General features: G+C 35.0%; 1 protein-coding gene across 4 annotated transcripts in view; it reads left to right on the top strand.

The window, feature by feature from the left end:
- LOC100876889 (dystrophin, isoforms A/C/F/G/H) overlaps positions 1 to 18,643 on the top strand; it is a 758,772-nt gene extending 740,129 nt beyond the window's left edge. For 3 of the 4 annotated variants that reach the window (XM_076535871.1, XM_076535870.1, XM_076535872.1), the window contains 12 exons: positions 4,927 to 5,186; positions 8,400 to 8,558; positions 9,700 to 9,836; positions 12,088 to 12,292; positions 12,354 to 12,410; positions 13,144 to 13,229; positions 13,316 to 13,643; positions 14,186 to 14,297; positions 14,618 to 15,256; positions 15,568 to 15,682; positions 16,459 to 16,566; positions 17,402 to 18,643. In XM_076535871.1, coding sequence (XP_076391986.1) covers positions 4,927 to 5,186; positions 8,400 to 8,558; positions 9,700 to 9,836; positions 12,088 to 12,292; positions 12,354 to 12,410; positions 13,144 to 13,229; positions 13,316 to 13,643; positions 14,186 to 14,297; positions 14,618 to 15,256; positions 15,568 to 15,682; positions 16,459 to 16,566; positions 17,402 to 17,502 — 2,307 coding nt within the window. In that variant the 3' untranslated portion in view covers positions 17,503 to 18,643. The remainder of the gene's footprint in view (positions 1 to 4,926; positions 5,187 to 8,399; positions 8,559 to 9,699; positions 9,837 to 12,087; positions 12,293 to 12,353; positions 12,411 to 13,143; positions 13,230 to 13,315; positions 13,644 to 14,185; positions 14,298 to 14,617; positions 15,257 to 15,567; positions 15,683 to 16,458; positions 16,567 to 17,401) is intronic. The other variant, XM_076535873.1, reaches the window with a different exon arrangement.
- Positions 18,644 to 19,038: the final 395 nt, after the last annotated feature.

The raw sequence follows: 19,038 nt of genomic DNA, 5'->3' as shown, positions 1-19,038 counted from the left end.
AATTCCGAATCTTCAAATTTCTGTACTTCAAGTCCCTACATTCACAATTCCCAATTTGTTAAGTTCTCAAGTTTTAAAAATCCCCGAATCTCTAAATCCGTAAATCCCCAAATCTCCCTGCATCTCCAACAATCAGCAACATTTAAAAATTCCGTTTCCTCTCCGGAGCTTCGCGCATCTCTTATCCAAAATACCCCATCGAGAAATCTTCATTAACACGTAAATCCACGTTTCAGGATTAAGAACACACCCTCAGTCCACGGTGTTTGAAAAATTCGCGAATAATTGGTCCAAGTAAAAAAATGGGATGGGGCTAGAAAATGGAACTCAGGAGAAGAATAGTAGAACAGGGAATAGAATGAACAGTAGAGAACATAGAATCGTGAAACAATAGGCAGGACGAATGGCAGGAGAGGGCAAAGCAAAGAGCACAGAGAGGAGGGAGTAAGGATAGGGGTAGCTGTAGAGAAAAAAGGGGTGGTGTGGAAGGAGAAAAGATGGAAGGAAAAAGGTGAACAGCAGGGAAAAGGGGTTGGTAGAAGTCTGCATTTGCATTCCAAATAAACGTCGACGATGGACGTTAAATCGCTCTAATTAGTCGTCCCGCTATGAAAGTACTTTAAGCGGTGCTTGTTCGGCATCCGGCGCGCGTTCTTAAAGCGGAAAAGCGAAGAAAAAGCTGCGGAAGAAAAGTCGATCCCGGAAGTTCGCTCAAATCGTCCATGACGCGTAAAGAGAAGTCGTCAGAGGGTCGATAGTAGAAATTCAATGGCCGAAACTGTGTACACGGTGCTCCCGGATTGGTACGAACGAAAGGAGGGTGAATTTACAGGCCCTCGGCATCGACTTAGGACCACATACAAAAATTTTACTTTTATGGCTATAACATTGTGCCATACATTCAACTTGAAGACCATAGATTTCTTATAGCAAATCAAATCGAAACTAAACATTCTACAATAAAACTTTATACCAGTTCACTAATATGAAACTTTAAATTAGTTCATTAATTACTTACGCAAAGAAGTGTTAATTTGAACTTCACAACATAAATGAACCGTTTTTGTATCTACGTACAGACGTGTATAAAATCTAGAACATCAAACTGACATACAATAAATGTCATTCTGCGGGACTGTCATCATATCATGTTAAATTATACCCACGTTCTGATCTGGAATCCTAGATATACAGTCCCTGGCCATCAAATTAGGACCACGTACGAAAATTTCATTTTTATGGCTATAACATTGTGTCATATATTCAACTTGAAGACCATAGATTTCTTATAGCAAATCAAATCGAAACTAAACATTCTACAATAAAACTTTATACCAGTTCACTAATATGAAACTTTAAATTAGTTCATTAATTACTTACGCAAAGAAGTGTTAATTTGAACTTCACAACATAAATGAACCATTTTTGTATCTACGTACAGACGTGTGTAAAATCTAGAACATCAAACTGACATACAATAAGTGTCATTCTGCGGGACTGTCATCATATCATGTTAGAGTTACTTTTGAAGATTTTTGAGGTTTTGTGGTGGAAAATCGATAAGCTCCGACGAGACTCTATCTTACAGTGTATTGGTTGACAGAGACAAGAACAGTACATATTTGGTTTTCAGAAATGAGGAAAAATGCAACTTTGTTTTTCCAGGATTTTGAAGCCAGGAAGCAATATTTTGCCTTGATTTCTTTTGCAAGACATTGTTTTGTAGAATAATGCAGGGTAGTCATGAGCAAAATTTTGCTGTTTTACCCGTAAATTTCCCGAGAGGGAAATATACAAGCTTTTATAGAAGGAATTTGTTCACGTCCCATTTTTCCAAAATTGCTACAAATTAATCATTGAGAAATTTGGAAATTTAGGGGTCTGAAAATTAAGAAATTTGCGAATTTAATGGTTTTATAGTTTAAGAATGTAGGCAGTTGGGAAATTTAGAAATTTAGAAATGTTGAAAATATGGAAACTTAGAAATTTGAGAATTTGGAAATTTGAGAGTTTGGAAATTTGAGAATTTGGAAATTTGAGAATTTTGAAATTTGAGAATTTGGAAATTTGAGAATGTGGAAATTTGAGAGTTTGGAAATTTGAGAATTTGGAAATTTGAGAATTTGGAAATTTGAGAATGTGGAAATTTGAGAGTTTGGAGATTTGAGAATTTTGAAATTTGAGAATTTGGAAATTTGAGAATGTGGAAATTTGAGAGTTTGGAAATTTGAGAATTTGGAAATTTGAGAATTTGGAAATTTGAGAATTTGGGAATTTGAGAGTTTGGAAATTTGAGAATGTGGAAATTTGAGAGTTTGGAAATTTGAGAGTTTGGAAATTTGAGAATTTGGAAATTTGGAAATTTGGAAGTTTGAAAATTTGAAAATTTGGAAATTTTAGAAATTGGAAATTTGAAAATTTGGAAATTTGAAAATTTAGAAATTCGAAAGTTTAAAAATTTTAGGATCTAAAAATTTGGAAATTAAAGAATTATAAACTTGAAATATAAAAACAGAAATTGTTTAAACATGATACTCGAAAATGTAATAATTTCAATGACTAGAACCTCCAACATCTCAGCCCTAAAAATTGTAAAAAATTCATGAATTCCTACATCTCAAAATTCGAAAATTTCGGAATTCACTTGAATCCTTACTCTCACCTTTCTAACGACAGAAAAATAGAACTATTTCCTAAATACCCACAATGTATTTACTCAGAAACATAAGCTGTATAAAAAAAAAGTGCAAATGCGTGCAAATGCTTGACTATCGTGTTCTCCCAATCCATTTCATCTCGTTCCAAGTTGCAACCCCTATTTTCTGTGTCGAGGTTCGACCGCGAAGAGGCAGCGACTTAACCAGAAAAGCGAAGAACGCTCAACGAAGAGGGGTTGCGGCGCTTGAATGGGGGGTAATCGAATGAATGAAAAGCTCGTCTGAATGCTTTTGGGTCGTCGGAACGGTTTGAAAGGGATGTTAGGTGTTGTTTAAGGGTTATTGTTGCGCCCCTTTTGTCCTGCCGGTTCACGATGCAGTCTGTACATCGCAGTTCTGTTAAATATAATTTATCGGAGCGGAAAAAAGGGTAGCGCGTTATCTTGACAACCATTTCTTACCCGCCCTTTTATCCTGATTCGTTCAGAAGAATCTCAAAAAAACGTGAAACAATGTTCTTTTACAGTCTTTTTTTTAAGAACATCTAACACTTACTAAAACTTATTCAAGATATTTAATTTAACCCTTTATTTCATCAAATAATATGATACATTTTTGTGTTTTTTAAATATGAATAATTACATAATTAATGAAACTGAAAATCTTGTGAAATATTAATTTCAGTCTTAGAAAATATTGTAAACTTTTGTTGGTTTTTGTAATTATGATTTTTTGTGCTTTTTTTGATATATATTACTTAAATTTGCCATATTATTTAATTTTTTTAATAGAAAATACTTGTTTAGTGTTATTATTACTTTTAAAATTCTGGAAGTATTTTCAGAATTAAACAGATGTAACTGTTTAATTAGGTATTATTTTTCTATTTTATTTACTTTAGAAAAGTCTCTTTTTTATAAAAATTTTACTAGAGCACAATAGATCTAATCACAGCAACTAAAGGTTAATTACAGAAATTTATGCCAGAGTATGCCACAATTTATAACGAATTTTAATGGCAATAATTATTCACAAGCCACCCGTATAGTGCGAAACTTGGTAAACCGTAAATGTGGTTTCCATGATCATAAACATCTGGCTTGACAATTATGTTCGCTATTTTCTTTTCAACCCCGAATGCACTGACAAACGGTGTTCGCTCATTTGAAAATCATTGTAACTAACAGTTGGTTAACGATGAATATCAATTTTGTAATTATTAGTATCACTAATTTTATTTTTTAAGAGTGAGGATTGAGAAAATTAAAATTAAAGTAAAATGTAATATAATTAAAGATATTAGTAATACCTCAACAAAATTATAGATAAATATTAGTTTATTCATATGAACAGCTGCTTAGATGGAGAAGATGCAAATATTAAGTGACTGATTTATTCAATCACTGTTAAATAATAATTGGTTTAATTCTATCTGTAGATCAGCTGATCAATTGATCAGCTTATATGTAGATCAATTGATCGATTGATCAGTTATGTGGATCACAAATTCTTTTATTAAAATATTATTTAGTATTTGCATTTATATCTAATTTTTTACTCATTGTTAATCCTACAGCAATTTAGTAGTACAAAAATAAATATAATAGAAAATTGCGTCTTTATCCAAAGGTAGTTAGAAGAAACTTCTAACTTCCTTTTCTTTTTCTTTTCATTACCTAACACTTCTAAAGAAAGAGAAGAAACAAGTTGTTCAGTAACAAGTATGTTAAAATAAATCAAACAAAAGGCAAGCGTCAAAGTATATTTCGTCCAATTTTCCTCAACAAACTAGTAACCTAGCTCGAAACAACCTCGAAAACAAAAGGAAAAGAAATGAAAAGCAGAGAACATTAAAAGAAAACAAATTCAACACTTCTAACGAGGTGTAACATTTTTGTTCCCACCAGAAACAGGGTACGATTGTATCTTCATTTTGAAACCACCGCAGACTTCCCCCTTCGATAAATTAATTCTGGCTGTTTCGCTTAGCGGCGATGTAAAGATTAAAAGAAAAATTTTCTCATAGTAGCAACGAAAGGGGAAAGAAACAAAGGGAGAAAAGAAGAAGTTATCGCGCGTATTGTGTGCTTAAGGCGTTTAACGTCCTCGTAAAATCGCTTAATGGACGAAAGTTTCGCGAGAAGAAACCGCGTAAAGTTTCGACTTAAAGTTTTGCGTTAGCGATCCGTCCCCTCTCCGCCTCGAGTTTATTATAGAGGATAAAACAAGATAATACGAAGAATTCAAAGGATTTTCGTTTGCATTGCAGAAAATATGTGTCTTCCAAAAGTCGCTGGAGGATTTGTCGTCGCGAATGGCCGCCGCCGAGGCGATCCAAAGCGGCTGGCAGAATCCGAACGACGCCAACGAGGCGACGGAATTGCTGGAGCAATTGCAGAAATTTGGCGAACGACTGGTGCCCATACAGAGGAACATCGAGGACGCAAACGATCAGGCGAGCGTCTTCGCCTCGAGCAGCGTCATCGTTTCTCATGCTTTGCTGGCGAAACTCGAAGATCTCAACACCAGGTATCCCATCAAACTTTTTAAATTCCTATTCAAATTTATGATTTCACCTTATGGACGCTGATGTGGTTCCTCACATTTTGTCTCTGCTAGTTTTCTTGTTATTGAGGATTATTATTTTTAAGCTAGTATGGATAATATAGTCATCTATTAACCCAACGATAGCTAAGTAGTACTGAGCGTTGAGGGTTGGTTACTTTTATTTATAATTAATACTCTAATTACAACTGTAATCACTAAAACTTTGATCTCAACACCAGGTATCCCATCAAACTTTTAAATTCCTATTCAAATTTATGGTTTTACCTTATGGACGCTGATGTGGATCCTCACATTTTGTCTCTGCTAGTTTTCTTGTTATTGGGGATTATTATTTTTAAGCTAGTATGGGTAATATAGTCATCTATTAACCCGACGAATAGCTAAGTAGTACTGAGCGTTGAGGGTTGATTACTGTTATTTATAATTAATACTCTAATTACAACTGTAATCACTAAAACTTTGATCTCAACACCAGGTATCCCATCAAACTTTTAAATTCCTATTCAAATTTATAGTTTTACCTTATGGACGCTGATGTGGATCCTCACATTTTGTCTCTGCTAGTTTTCTTGTTATTGGGGATTATTATTTTTAAGCTAGTATGGGTAATATAGTCATCTATTAACCCAACGATAGCTAAGTAGTACTGAGCGTTGAGGGTTGGTTACTGTTATTTATAATTAATACTCTAATTACAACTGTAATCACTAAAACTTTGATCTCAACATCAGGTATCCCATCAAACTTGTCAGATTCCTCTAAAAATTTATTGCACTTAAATTATGAACAATAGTATAAGTCATTATTCATATTCCGCCCCACAACTGTTAATATTAGGCTATTAGTTTTCTTGTTATGGAGGATTATTATTTTTAAGCTAGTATGGATGTAAATATAGTCATGTATTATACCCAAAGATAGCTAAGTAGCACTGTGTGTTGAGGGTTGGTCACTGTCATTTATGATTAACACTGTAACTATAATTATAATCACTAAAGCTTTACTGGTGAAGCTCAAAAATATCAGCATCAGTTATCCCATCAAACTTGTCGGATTCTTCTCAAAATTTATTGTGTTAATGGACACCGATGTGTCCTATATAAGGATCATTATTCATATTCCTCAAAACTTTGCATATCATTTCTCTTTTTACTAAATGCTATTATTTTTAATTTAGTGTAGATATAAATGTAATCGTATTATGCTTAACGATAAGTACTTCTGTTACATCAAGGGTTAGTCATGGCTATTTATGATTAAGTGGTTATTACGCTGCAAATATAACCGTAATCGTTAAAGCTTTGCTGGTAAGACGAAGATTTCAACATCAGGTATCCCATCAAAAGTTCTGAGAAATTCGTTTTAAAATTTATTGCATTAACTTCTTTGATACCGATGTGAATTATTACGCCCTTTTACTTGTGAGGTGAATTTTTACGATCAACCGAATATAAATGTGTGTGTAATCGTCTAGTATTCTGGTTGGAAGTTTAAGAAATTTAGTGATTTAATAATTTAGGAAATTTGGGAATTTAAGGATTTAACAACTTAGGAATTTTGAAATTTAAATACTTGGGAATTTAGAAATTTCGTAATTTGCAAATTCAGAAGTTTGGAAATTCGGTGATTTAAAAATTTGGAAAATTGGGAAATGTGAAAAGTTAGAAATTCGAGAAATTGAAACCTAAACTTTAAAAATTTTTAAGATATTGAAATTTAAGAAATTAAAAATTAAAAAATTTGAAAAGTTTAGAAATTAAAAATTTAGAAGTTTGAATAACTTCAAAATTAAAACTTTAGGGATTTGAAAAATTAGATAATTCAAAAGCCTAAGAGTTAAACAATATATAAGTCTAGTAGTTTGGAGTTTATAAAATTTAAGAATTCGAACATTTGAAAATTTTCGTATTTGCATATTTTATCTCCCAAAAGCGAAACAAAGGTATTTTTAAACATCAAACGTTGCGTACTATTCTAGCATCCCTCATACATTGCGATTGCATTTTTTCACACAAATCTGCAGTTTTTTCAAACAATAAAGATATTACTATTAGTAGAACGTCATGGAAAACTAAATATTAAGCGAGATATCTTTTGCTTGAAGATGATAATACATGATATGATCGAGAGTTCTTGCAACCTGTAACGAACATTTAGTACATACTCTTTAGTTACAGTGAAGTGGTTATTAATACAAAATATCTCGCAGAATCTTCAAAAGTGCGATGCACATAATGAAGAAACTTTACCGAATAATTAGTACACTTATAATCACATTAAAACAAAAAGTGTAAGTCTAAAGAAAATTTTTAATTTTCAAAATCTTCAAAGCCTACAATTTAATAAATTTAAATTATAGTATACAGTGTATTAGAATTATAATTTAATTGCAATATATTATACAATCTCATAGGAGAATTTCAAATGTAATATATATATATATATACAATATGCTTCAATATAGACTTCAATAGTTGAGGCCCATAAATCAATCAATCAATAAGCTTCAATTGCAATATATGTATAATGCAATAGAAAATTTTCAATTACGACAATGTAATGACAAATTTTAATTTCAATATACAATATAATAAAACAGTATCAGTTTTAGTATACAATATAACAAAAAAGTTTCAGTTGCAATATACAGTATGATAGAATAATTCTAATTACTAATATATGATATGATAAAACAACTTAAATTGCAACATACAATACAGTACAAGAGTTTCAATTGCAACATAATAGAAGAGTTCCTCTTACAATGTCTAACATGATAAAAAAATTTTAATACAACAAATAATTCCCATTGCAGTATACAATATGTTAAAACAGTTATAATATTCTGTATAACAACAAAATTTCAATGATAGTATCCAACACGATCAAAGTACTTAATTTTCAATATAAAAAGTAGTTAAAAAAAGAAGCGATTAGAGCCAGACAATATATTCGTATTAACCGAACATTCGTTTACCTTCCATTTACGGTCCCAAGCAGAGCGCTGGTCCCAGAGGGACCAGTTAAGAGTCCATCCAGCGGCTTCTTCGTCACAATTTACGGTTCGCCAAACAAGATGTCTCCTCGGAGATACTTTATTTAACCGGACGTGCGAGGTCGATTATTTCTCGGTTTTCCGACGGGGTACACTAACTTTTTCACGTGTTTTCGCAGGTGGAAGGTGCTGCAAGTGGCGGTTGACGAGCGTTACAAGTTGCTAAGCGGATTTGGAAAGGATGGCAGCACTCCGGGTAGCCAGGCTTTCCTCGCGAGCAGCGTGGAACCACCATGGGAAAGAGCCCTCACACCCGCCAAAGTGCCTTACTATATCAAGTAATCGATCTTCCTTACTCTCTAATATCCCCCCTCTCGTAGATTTACGGTGCCGTGGATCTCCCGTTCGAACGCAAACAAACGAATAATTGATGAGACAATTGTGATTCCGGGCAACAAGAAGTTGGCGGGAATTCGCCGATGGTGTCTGGGATTTCGCGTACTGTCGCAAACATTTAGTTGGACGTTGCTTGCAAATGAATGAAACGGTAGAAATTCCGATTCGGATCGAACAGGGAACGGATTTTATTCCTGACAGGGTGAAATATTGATCGCGTGTACTGCTCACAGATTCGAGGTTTCCGAAATGTATACAACGAATTCGATTTGCAGCTATACAACGAATCTGAATGTTTCATTGCATTTAATTAGTGGGTACAGTGGGAGCAGTTATTTATTTATTTGCGGGCTGAAATGTAGGGAAGGAGACTGAACTTGTCTTACAGTTTTATGGTCACTTAGAGTAAATCTAAGTAGAGTTTATATAAAGGAAAGGATGAAGAGGGAATTGTAATTAATTTGATATGAAATATGATGTATGTAGGCATATTTCGTATCAGCGTGAAGTTGTAATATAATTGAGAAGTAAAGGTTGCATAACGAGTGTTTTAAGGAAGTGACATTTTTTAATATATCAGTATTAAGTTTAATTGAGTTACCGTAAGTTCTGATTCGATTTAAAAGTTTTTATTAGAGATATGATAGAGAGGTTTGAAAGTATTTGGTTAAAGAGTTTAATGGACGATAAATAATAGAGTAATTAATGTTTGCTTATTGTATATATATTTTAGATAGAGAAAGTGGGATAAATAAACTGTTAGAAGGTGGAAAAAAGATAGGAGAGATTTGTGAAAATTTAATTGTAATTTGTTTTTAAATCAGCTGTAAAGAATTTTGACATTTAGGAATTTACAAGAATTTTGACGTTTAGGAATTTTACCATTGAGATACGTAAGTTTAGATATTTTTAAAAGTTGAAGATTTGAGAACTTGGAAATTCGGAAATTCAAAAATTAACAAATTTTAGATTAGACAGCTTAGTGATGTAAAATTTAGGAATTTAAAAACATAGAAATTTAATAATTTCAACTGCATTTGTTTGGTACCTTGATTTAATCTTTTGAATTTGAAATATTTTCAGCCATCAATCGGAGACCACCCATTGGGATCATCCGAAAATGATAGAGCTGATGTCTTCTCTGGCGGACCTGAACGAAGTACGATTTTCGGCATATAGAACTGCGATGAAACTGCGCACGGTTCAAAAGCGTTTATGCTGTGAGTATTCATTCGTTTCTATCATTTCTATGGGACTTTGATCTAGTTTTTAATCTAATCCTCGAATTCTCCAATCCTTTCATTCTGAAACCCCAAATCCTCCAATTCTCGAATCATCAAACCACCAAATCCTCAATTCTCCAAATCCATAAATCCTCAAATCTTAAAAATTTATTATTTCTGCAACTAACATCTTTTGATGTATAGCATTCTTCACAAATTTAGTTTGAAAAATCATGATACAGATATCATCACAAAATGGCGTTATTGACTTGTATTATTATGGACATTATTATCAAAACCCTCAATTGTCAAATCCTATTTATTCTCAAACCCCCAAATTCTCAAATTCTATTATTGTCAAACCCCCGAATTCTCAAATTCCATTATTCTCAAATCCCATCATTCTCAAATTCTATTATCCTCAAATCCCATCATTCTCAAACCCCCAAATTCTCGAACCCCTAAATTCTCAAATTCCATTAATCTCAAATCCCATCATTCTCAAACCCCCAAATTTTCGAAGTCCATAATTCTCAAATTCTATTATTGTCAAACCCCCAAATTCTCAAATTCCATTATTTTCAAATCCCATCATTCTCAAATCCCCAAATTCTCAAAGTCCATAATTTTCAAATTCCATTATTCTCAAACCCCCAAATTCTCAAATTCTATTATTGTCAAACCCCCAAATTCTCAAATCCCATCATTCTCAAACCCCCAAATTCTCAAACCCCCAAATTCTCAAAGTCCATAATTCTCAAACTCCCAAATTCTCAAACCCCTAAATTCTCAAATCCCATCATTCTCAAACCCCCAAATTCTTAAATTCTATGATTCTCAAACCCCTAAATTCTCAAATTCCATTATTCTCAAATCCCATCATTCTCAAACCCCCAAATTCTCAAAGTCCATAATTCTCAAATTCTATAATTCTCAAACCCTCAAATCCAAAAATCCACAAATCCACACATCTATAAATCCACAAATCCCCAAATTCCCAAATCCCCAAATCCCCAAACCCCCAAATCCACAAATCCTCACATCCCCAAATCCTCAAAATTTATTATTTCTACAATCCGTACCTTTCAAGCTATAACATCCTTCACAAATTCAATTTGAAACACCGTGATACGGATTTCACCGCAAAATATCGTTATTGACCATTTCGGAATTCCGATCGAAGAACCTCACGATAAAACGATATCGCACCGATTGCACGACGTTTTCAAAATCACACGACTGTCGCATGACGATACAGAATCGCAACGAATCAGACATTGCTATATTCGATGTCGCATGCAGTTTGCACGCATTGCAATGAATATTTATTACCGCCGATGGACGTTGAATTGTTTATGGAAGGAATTTGGAAATATCCCGAAATATGTATCAGAAATACGATCAGAAACGATGCTGCATCGCTCCTCTGCATTGAGTTTAATTCAGCTCGTATCGTTGATTAGCCAGTCTCGTACGCGTTCATTAATTGTCATAATTTCCTCGATTAATCACGTGCTCGATTGCGATGACGCATAGATCATTGTTGATAGATTTGATCGTTCGTTTCTGTTTTGCCTTCGTGCGTCAGTGTCACTCATTCTTCTTATTTTGTAGTACTTTCTTAACACAACAGCTTTCTGCTGATATATCAATGCAGTTATTTTTTGATAACTTTTTTTTTGGTTACTAAACTGTTTATTTTCTTTTGAAGTAGAATACGGTACATGTACGCATTTATCAAGTACTTAAAATATTTATTTATTTATTTAAAGTATTTATAAAATATTTAATATGAATTGTAATATGATTGTTAATACCAATTATATAAAAATAATCAATTACAGTATAATTATTATGTACAATAATAATTACATTTTTTAATAATTATAATCTTTATTCAAGCGTATTTTTTCTCACAGCACACCATTTGATTATTATCGACACAAAATTCCTCTTTTATTAAAAATCAAAGTGTCAGTTACCGTAAACCGTATAAATATCCTACATGGTAAACATTTCATGTCGGAAGTGGAAAATGGTATACAAATTTAGAACAGTATTTTAAAAAATGCTTTTAAAACCAACAGCGCGAGTAAATCAATCAATTGTCTGTCATAATTAGTATGTACATATTGAACGGTACAAGAGAAAAATATTCAGCTAGATTCATCAGCCTGTTTCGTGTATAGTCGTTAAAATATGCACTTTTTTTTATTTAACGTTTAAATTTTCGGATGTCTGTTTGCAGTGGATCTGTTGAGTCTTTCCACCGCATTGGAGCAGTTCGATTCGCACGGGTTACGAGCGCAAAACGACAAGCTGATCGACATTCCCGACATGGTGACAGTGCTGACGTCTCTGTACGAAGTGATAACGGCTGACAATCCAACACAGGTGTCTGTGCCGTTGTGCATCGATTTGGCCATCAATTGGCTCCTCAATGTATACGATAGGTGAGTGGGCGATCCTCGATCATCAAAATAATTCACGCTTTTCAACGTACTTTGTATTTAGGGTCATTGGCGTAACTAGGTGGGAACTGGGGAGGGACAAGACACCTCTAAAATTTAGGTTAGATACATACTTTCAAATTCCAACTCCTACGTTCTTAAATCCCGATTATCCAAACATGTCTAAGTTTCAAATACCATCATACCTAAATTCTTAAGCTTACAAATTTCGAAATCATTAAACTTATCGAGTTTTTAGAGTTTTTCAAGTTTCTGAATTTGTACAATTTCTGAGCTCATAAATTTTCAGATTCACAAATCCTCAAATTTCTAATTCTCTAAATCTCTACATCCTTCAACTCCAGACTCCCCACATCTCCAACTTTACAATCTTTCAAATTTCCCAATTGTTAGATTCAAAAATCCACGAATAAGCAAATCCACAAATTACCAAATTTCAAGATCTCTAAGTTCCCAAATTCTTAAATTTCTAAATCGCCATATTTCAAATTAGCTAAGTTCAAAAATTCTTAAGTCTCCAAATTCTCAAATCCTCAAACATTTAAATTCCCTTAGCTCATATCCGAAGTCCCAAATGTTAATATCCCCAGATTCCTAATTTTGCAATCAATATATATGAGTAATTACTAAGCCCACATTAATCATCTAAAATCTTGACAAAAATTACAATTTAATGCGTGGCGATAACGAATGCAATAACGCAAAATCATGTATCAATTTAAGGTTTACCTTCCTCAAAAAAGTCCTAGTTACGCCAATGTTCCAGTCCATAAAATCCATCCTTGAAAAAAGTTCTCTTTGAAACCGCAATAAACTTAATACTTCGTCCACAGTCAACGAACCGGCCAGATTCGAGTGCTTTCATTCAAAGTCGGTTTGGTCCTGTTGTGTAAGGGTCACTTGGAAGAAAAATATCGATGTGAGTACAGATCGATGTTCTTTCATTTCATAACTGGAGTCGAGAGTGAACGACCCCATACGTAACAAGAACTCGATTATTTGCAGATCTTTTCCGACTGATCGCTGATCCGAACAGACTGGTAGATCAACGGAAACTGGGTTTGTTATTGCACGACTGCATCCAAGTGCCGAGACAGCTGGGTGAAGTGGCGGCTTTCGGTGGATCGAACATCGAGCCAAGCGTTCGCAGCTGCTTCGAAAAGGCTGGAAAGGACAAGAATGAGATAGAGGCGGTACACTTTTTGAGCTGGTTACAACAAGAGCCTCAAAGCATGGTCTGGCTGCCTGTGCTTCATCGACTCTCCGCGGCGGAGAGCGCCAAGCATCAAGCGAAGTGTAACATATGCAAGGAATATCCTATCACTGGATTCAGGTAATCTTTATTTCTATAGTTATGCACACTGTCTACTTAGATATCCTACAAAAGAACACCTTATAACAAGTATAACAGGTATAACAGGTATCCTACGAAAAAGCAAAACGCTATAACAAGGTACAATAGGTATAATATCCTACAAAAGAGCAAAGCTCTACAATAAGGTGTAATAGTTATAACAGGTATCCTACAAAAAGAATGTAAAGCAATATGGTAATTTTCAAAAATAGCTTTAGAACTAATAGTGCAAGTAAATCAATTGCCTGTAATAATTAATATGTATCTACTGAACAATGTAAACAAGAAATATTCAACTAGATATATCAGTGTGATTTATCATTCTGCTTCTTAAATACTATCACTTGATTTAGGCATTCTATTTTTGTACATTACATTTGTACTGCATTATCAACTGTCGGTAAAACTATCCTACCTAACACTGTTATGGCAGTCTAGAACAACATCGGTATCTTCAAACATTTAAATATATTTAAATAATAATCAAAGTTAAGTGAACACCCAATTTTTTTAAATTTTAGGTATCGTTGCCTGAAATGCTTCAATTTCGACATGTGTCAGAACTGCTTCTTCTCTGGACGTAAGGCGAAGAATCATAAGTTGACACATCCCATGCAAGAATACTGCACAGCGGTAAGTTGATATCGGTCAACATGAGTATCTCAATACATAAGTATGTCAGTACATAATGATATTTGGATGTTAATAAATACCCAGGGTTTCTCGTTTAAAATTGATCAGATTGCAAAATTTGGAAATTGTGACCTACATTCTGTGTCGCTTATAACAAATATCCAGTTCGTATTCTATCTTAGTTAGTGAATCCAAGTACACATTTGTCACCTAATCACTCCAATAGACCTCTTATTCATATTCTCACATACTAATCTTCACACAAAGTATACACAGCATATATCACTCAACTAAAACCCCAATGTTTGTCAATTCCTTAGACCACATCTGGAGAGGACGTGCGCGACTTTACCCGAGCGCTCCGAAACAAATTTAAGTCCAAAAGATACTTCAAGAAACATCCAAGAGTCGGTTATCTGCCCGTGCAAACCGTTTTGGAAGGGGATGCCCTGGAGTCCCCTGCTCCGTCTCCTCAACACAGTTCTCTCAGCCAGGATATGCACTCCCGATTGGAAATGTACGCTTCCCGTTTAGCGGAAGTCGAGTTGTCTCGCACGAGAAGCAACTCAACGCCGGACAGCGACGACGAGCATCAGCTGATAGCGCATTATTGTCAAAGTTTGAATGGGGGCGACAACGTGAACGTGCCCAGAAGCCCCGTGCAGGTGATGGCAGCGATCGACGCGGAGCAAAGAGAAGAACTCGAGGCTATGATACGCGAACTCGAAGAGGAGAATGCAACGCTACAAGCGGAATACGAACGATTGCGCTCGAAACAGACGCCTGGTTCGACGCCGGAAGATGGCCATGGGAACAGACAACCCGACTGCGACATGATTGCCGAAGCGAAATTGTTGAGACAACATAAGGGCAGATTGGAGGCGCGCATGCAGATATTGGAGGACCATAATCGTCAGCTGGAGGCGCAGCTGCAGAGACTCAGACAACTTTTGGACGAGGTACGTTTATATCGCTTGATAGTTGCTGATTTTTCAACCACATTCTTTTAAATAACCTTGTTAACTTGCTCTGAATGATGTACCTCTGTTAACCTGTGAATGAAGTAGTGTTAACAGTCCAATAGTGCTGGAGGCTTTACCAACACTATAGACAGCTAGCTAACTCCATTAGATGTCAAATAACACATACATCTATGAACTATTTGTAATAGTATTCAATGTAGCAATATAAAATATCATAGTACAAAGTGTGATAAATCAAATTGCATACGTCTAAAGATATTCTGCATTATTGAAATGTCTTATTGCAGCCAAACGCTTCGTCACCATCGAAAACCGGAACGCTGCAAACTCGAAGCGTGACAGCATCTCAACTAGCGACGGACTCTCCTGCGAAGATGAACGGACATTATCATGATTCTCCGGGTACGTTAGATCTTCAAGCTCTGGGTTCATAATCTTAATTACTTAACAAGGGATTTAATTGAAAATTCAAATTATCGTTATTTTCATGAGCATTATCCTTTAGGATTCAATTCTTTGTTACTTCTGTGTTTCATCCTTCTTCAGATATGAAGCAGCATGTTACAAGCAAATTTCAATAATAATTTTACTAAACGATAATCGGTTTTAAGAGTTCAGAGACTTAGAAATTTGGTAACTTGGGAATTTAAAATTTGGCAGATGTATACATTAATTTACCACGCGTTATGTAGACACACTAGATCACCATATATTATACAGCCACTCATACATCACCACACGTTATATGTATACGTGTGAAACCACAAGGCACTATATTCCTACATTTAAATCATATTACCTACACTCTAGTTGGTACTAGACGCACCCTAACCCTTGTCAATGAACGCTTCAAAAATTACTTCACAACCATCGATCACCAACTTGCCAAATTGGCACTTGGAAGCCCCAGGAAGCCAACTACATCAAAATTAAAAATCTGAAGAAGGGTTGAACAGGCATCAAGGGTACTTAAAACATCCTTCCCACATGCTTGTCCTACAAGGGATTTGAATAATAATTTGATGCGGGCATACTTGATCAGATGAAATTCATTATTCAGAAATAAGCGGGTAATGGAGGTATTACTATTGGCGCTATACTAACTGCATATTAATGAACGTTTCACAAAGTACCAAAGACATCAGCATAAGCTTATTGGTATGGGTGTATGAGCGTAGGTGGTGGAGGTTCGAACGAGGGAAGAGTGAGCAGTTTAGAGAGGCCACCACCGCCACCGCACTCTCACAGCGTTGCCCACAACGTGGGTAATCTCTTGCACATGGCAGGTTCGTTTCATTCTTCGTGTACTCGATTCGTACGATCATCTTGTGTAGCGTAATTAATTGCTGTGTCGAACGTTCTTATGCACGACTCGTTTCTGCTTAACAATAACAAATGCTTTCCTGTTTTTTCACGCCACAGGATGGATGTAAGGTGAGACTATCAACGCTTCTTTTCCTGCTGGATTGTTTTCCTTCTCTATCACGTTTTCATTTGTCACATGTTCACGATCTTGTCGGACAGAAAATCGTTTATCGAATCAAAGAAAAATATTTTTAATAATACTCGAGTAAATGCAGCTAGAAATTTAATGTGGACATATGAATACCCCAGAGCCAGTCTCTTTAGTGTTTGTGACAGATTACAAAATTTATGTATATTTTGCAGACCTTGTGACATAAATATATAAGTATATGTCGTCTGCTTATGAAAATCAAAGAGAATATTTGATTAACCCTAACGCTAAATTTAATTTAAGGGAGTTACTGCTGGGGGATGTTATTAAGCTAATGTTAGCTGAACATCCCAGCTAACATAATTTGTCACCTGGCATGTTCAAATAAATAGAGTTTCACTCTAACCATGTTGTAACAACCTCTGCTGACTGCTTCTTGCCTCTGCATATTTAACAACCATAAATTCTCAAACTGAAATATTTGCCTGCCAGGCACTCTTTGTCGTTCGCGTATGCGTGCATGTGGTCGATTGGAAGCAGAAGCATAAACCTGAATGTGATTAAAAAAATGTTCACCGACAGGTGATCGATCGTGTGATATAGATTAATGGAGAAATAAATGTGGTCATTTCGAGCGAGGATTATAATTGAAATTTGTATTTTAGGAGACTTAGGAAAAGCTGTCGGTGAACTGGTGACGGTGATGACCAGCGAGGACTCGTCTAAGAGCAACGGACAGAGGGCGCCACCGCCGGCTTTCAAATAACCATCATCATTATCAAAACTGGAAGACAGGTTTCTTTATTCCAACGATACCAACGACCGAAGAGAAATCGATTGGGAATTTTAATCTACGAACATTAATCTTTATAATCAATGACCAATAAGAAGTCTGGCTCTAACGCATATCAGGAGAGATGGTATATCGCGCAAATGCAGGGTCAGGGGTGTCGTCACAGTGGTTTTGGGTATTTTATAAGTTTTGATATACACCGTTGTATAGCTAAATTATTATTGAATAAGACGATTATGGTTTTGGCTTTGGCGGCCCCCTGAGAGTAACTTTACTACATATTGACACGTCATATCATTTCGGTAACCTAATCGTACATGAAGATGAGGATGAGACATTATACGGAAAGAATCGGTTGTTATGCGCTTGCTAGTTGAAAACTTATACGAAAAACGGGGGGTGAACGATGAAGAGGGATATAATAAGAAAATTACGCGAAAGGAAATATCATTAACAATGCATGCAAAAGCAATGTATCAAATCACGTACTCTATTATAGATCGTAGGTTATATTTACATACCCATTCTGTTCACTGCCACGGGCTCTTCCTCAACATTATAACATACACGATGTACATGTTATGTGATTCTAGAAGACACGTGAAAGAGAAACGAAGGTGATTAAATGGGGAGAGATTGAACGAATAAAACGGAATGTACGAAAGGAAGATATTCATGAATAAAAAAAAAATGATAGATGATATCCTTTTCGGTATATGTCCGAAATTATCGCGTCGTACACCGAACACAATCGTACACACGTACATACATGCATATCATTATACGTTATTATACATACACACGGTTACGTGAGAATACACACACGTACACATACGTACACAAGAGACGTCACACATTATCCACGAACACGCGCTGACGACATTTTTGTAATCGATAATAAAAGCAAAGCAAAGCAATGTGCATTATTGACTTTCAAATTTATTTTTTAATCCGGTTACGATCGTTTTTTCATATTTTTTAATGGATTTTAGATGGCAATGTCTATTATTTAAGCCTGCCGGATGTTACTTATATTTAAGAGTATATCGATAAGTATCTAATTTACAAGCTGTAGGCTGTATTCTGATATGTAATAAAGTTGTCTAGAAAATAATCATCTTGCGTTTATATGTATCCTTCCTTTCTTCTCGTTTGTGCGATGGTAATTGCGTTTTCTTATTGTGGGACGATGATCCTGATTAGAGACAATGTTTTTAATTAAAATTCTGTGATCATTGAGAAGAATGGCCATTTGTAACGGGAAACAGGCATTGTTCTACGCTATTATGTACTATGGAAGAACATTGAAATGCGTGATTAGTATATTGTAGCCAGCGCCAGCGCTAGAGTTTAGAGAACCCGAGGTTTAATTTTTTGCAATGGGATTTTGCAGTTATGGAGGTTCAGAAGTTTGGAAATTTGGAATTTTTAGACCTTGGAATTTTAAGATTATGGGATTTTGGGAGTAGGATCTTAGAGTTTTGGAATTTTTGCAACTTTAGCACTTTG

Source organism: Megachile rotundata, chromosome 9 (assembly GCF_050947335.1).
Source record: "Megachile rotundata isolate GNS110a chromosome 9, iyMegRotu1, whole genome shotgun sequence".
Lineage (NCBI taxonomy): Eukaryota > Metazoa > Arthropoda > Insecta > Hymenoptera > Megachilidae > Megachile > Megachile rotundata.
This window is presented reverse-complemented; position numbering and strand designations above follow the sequence as displayed.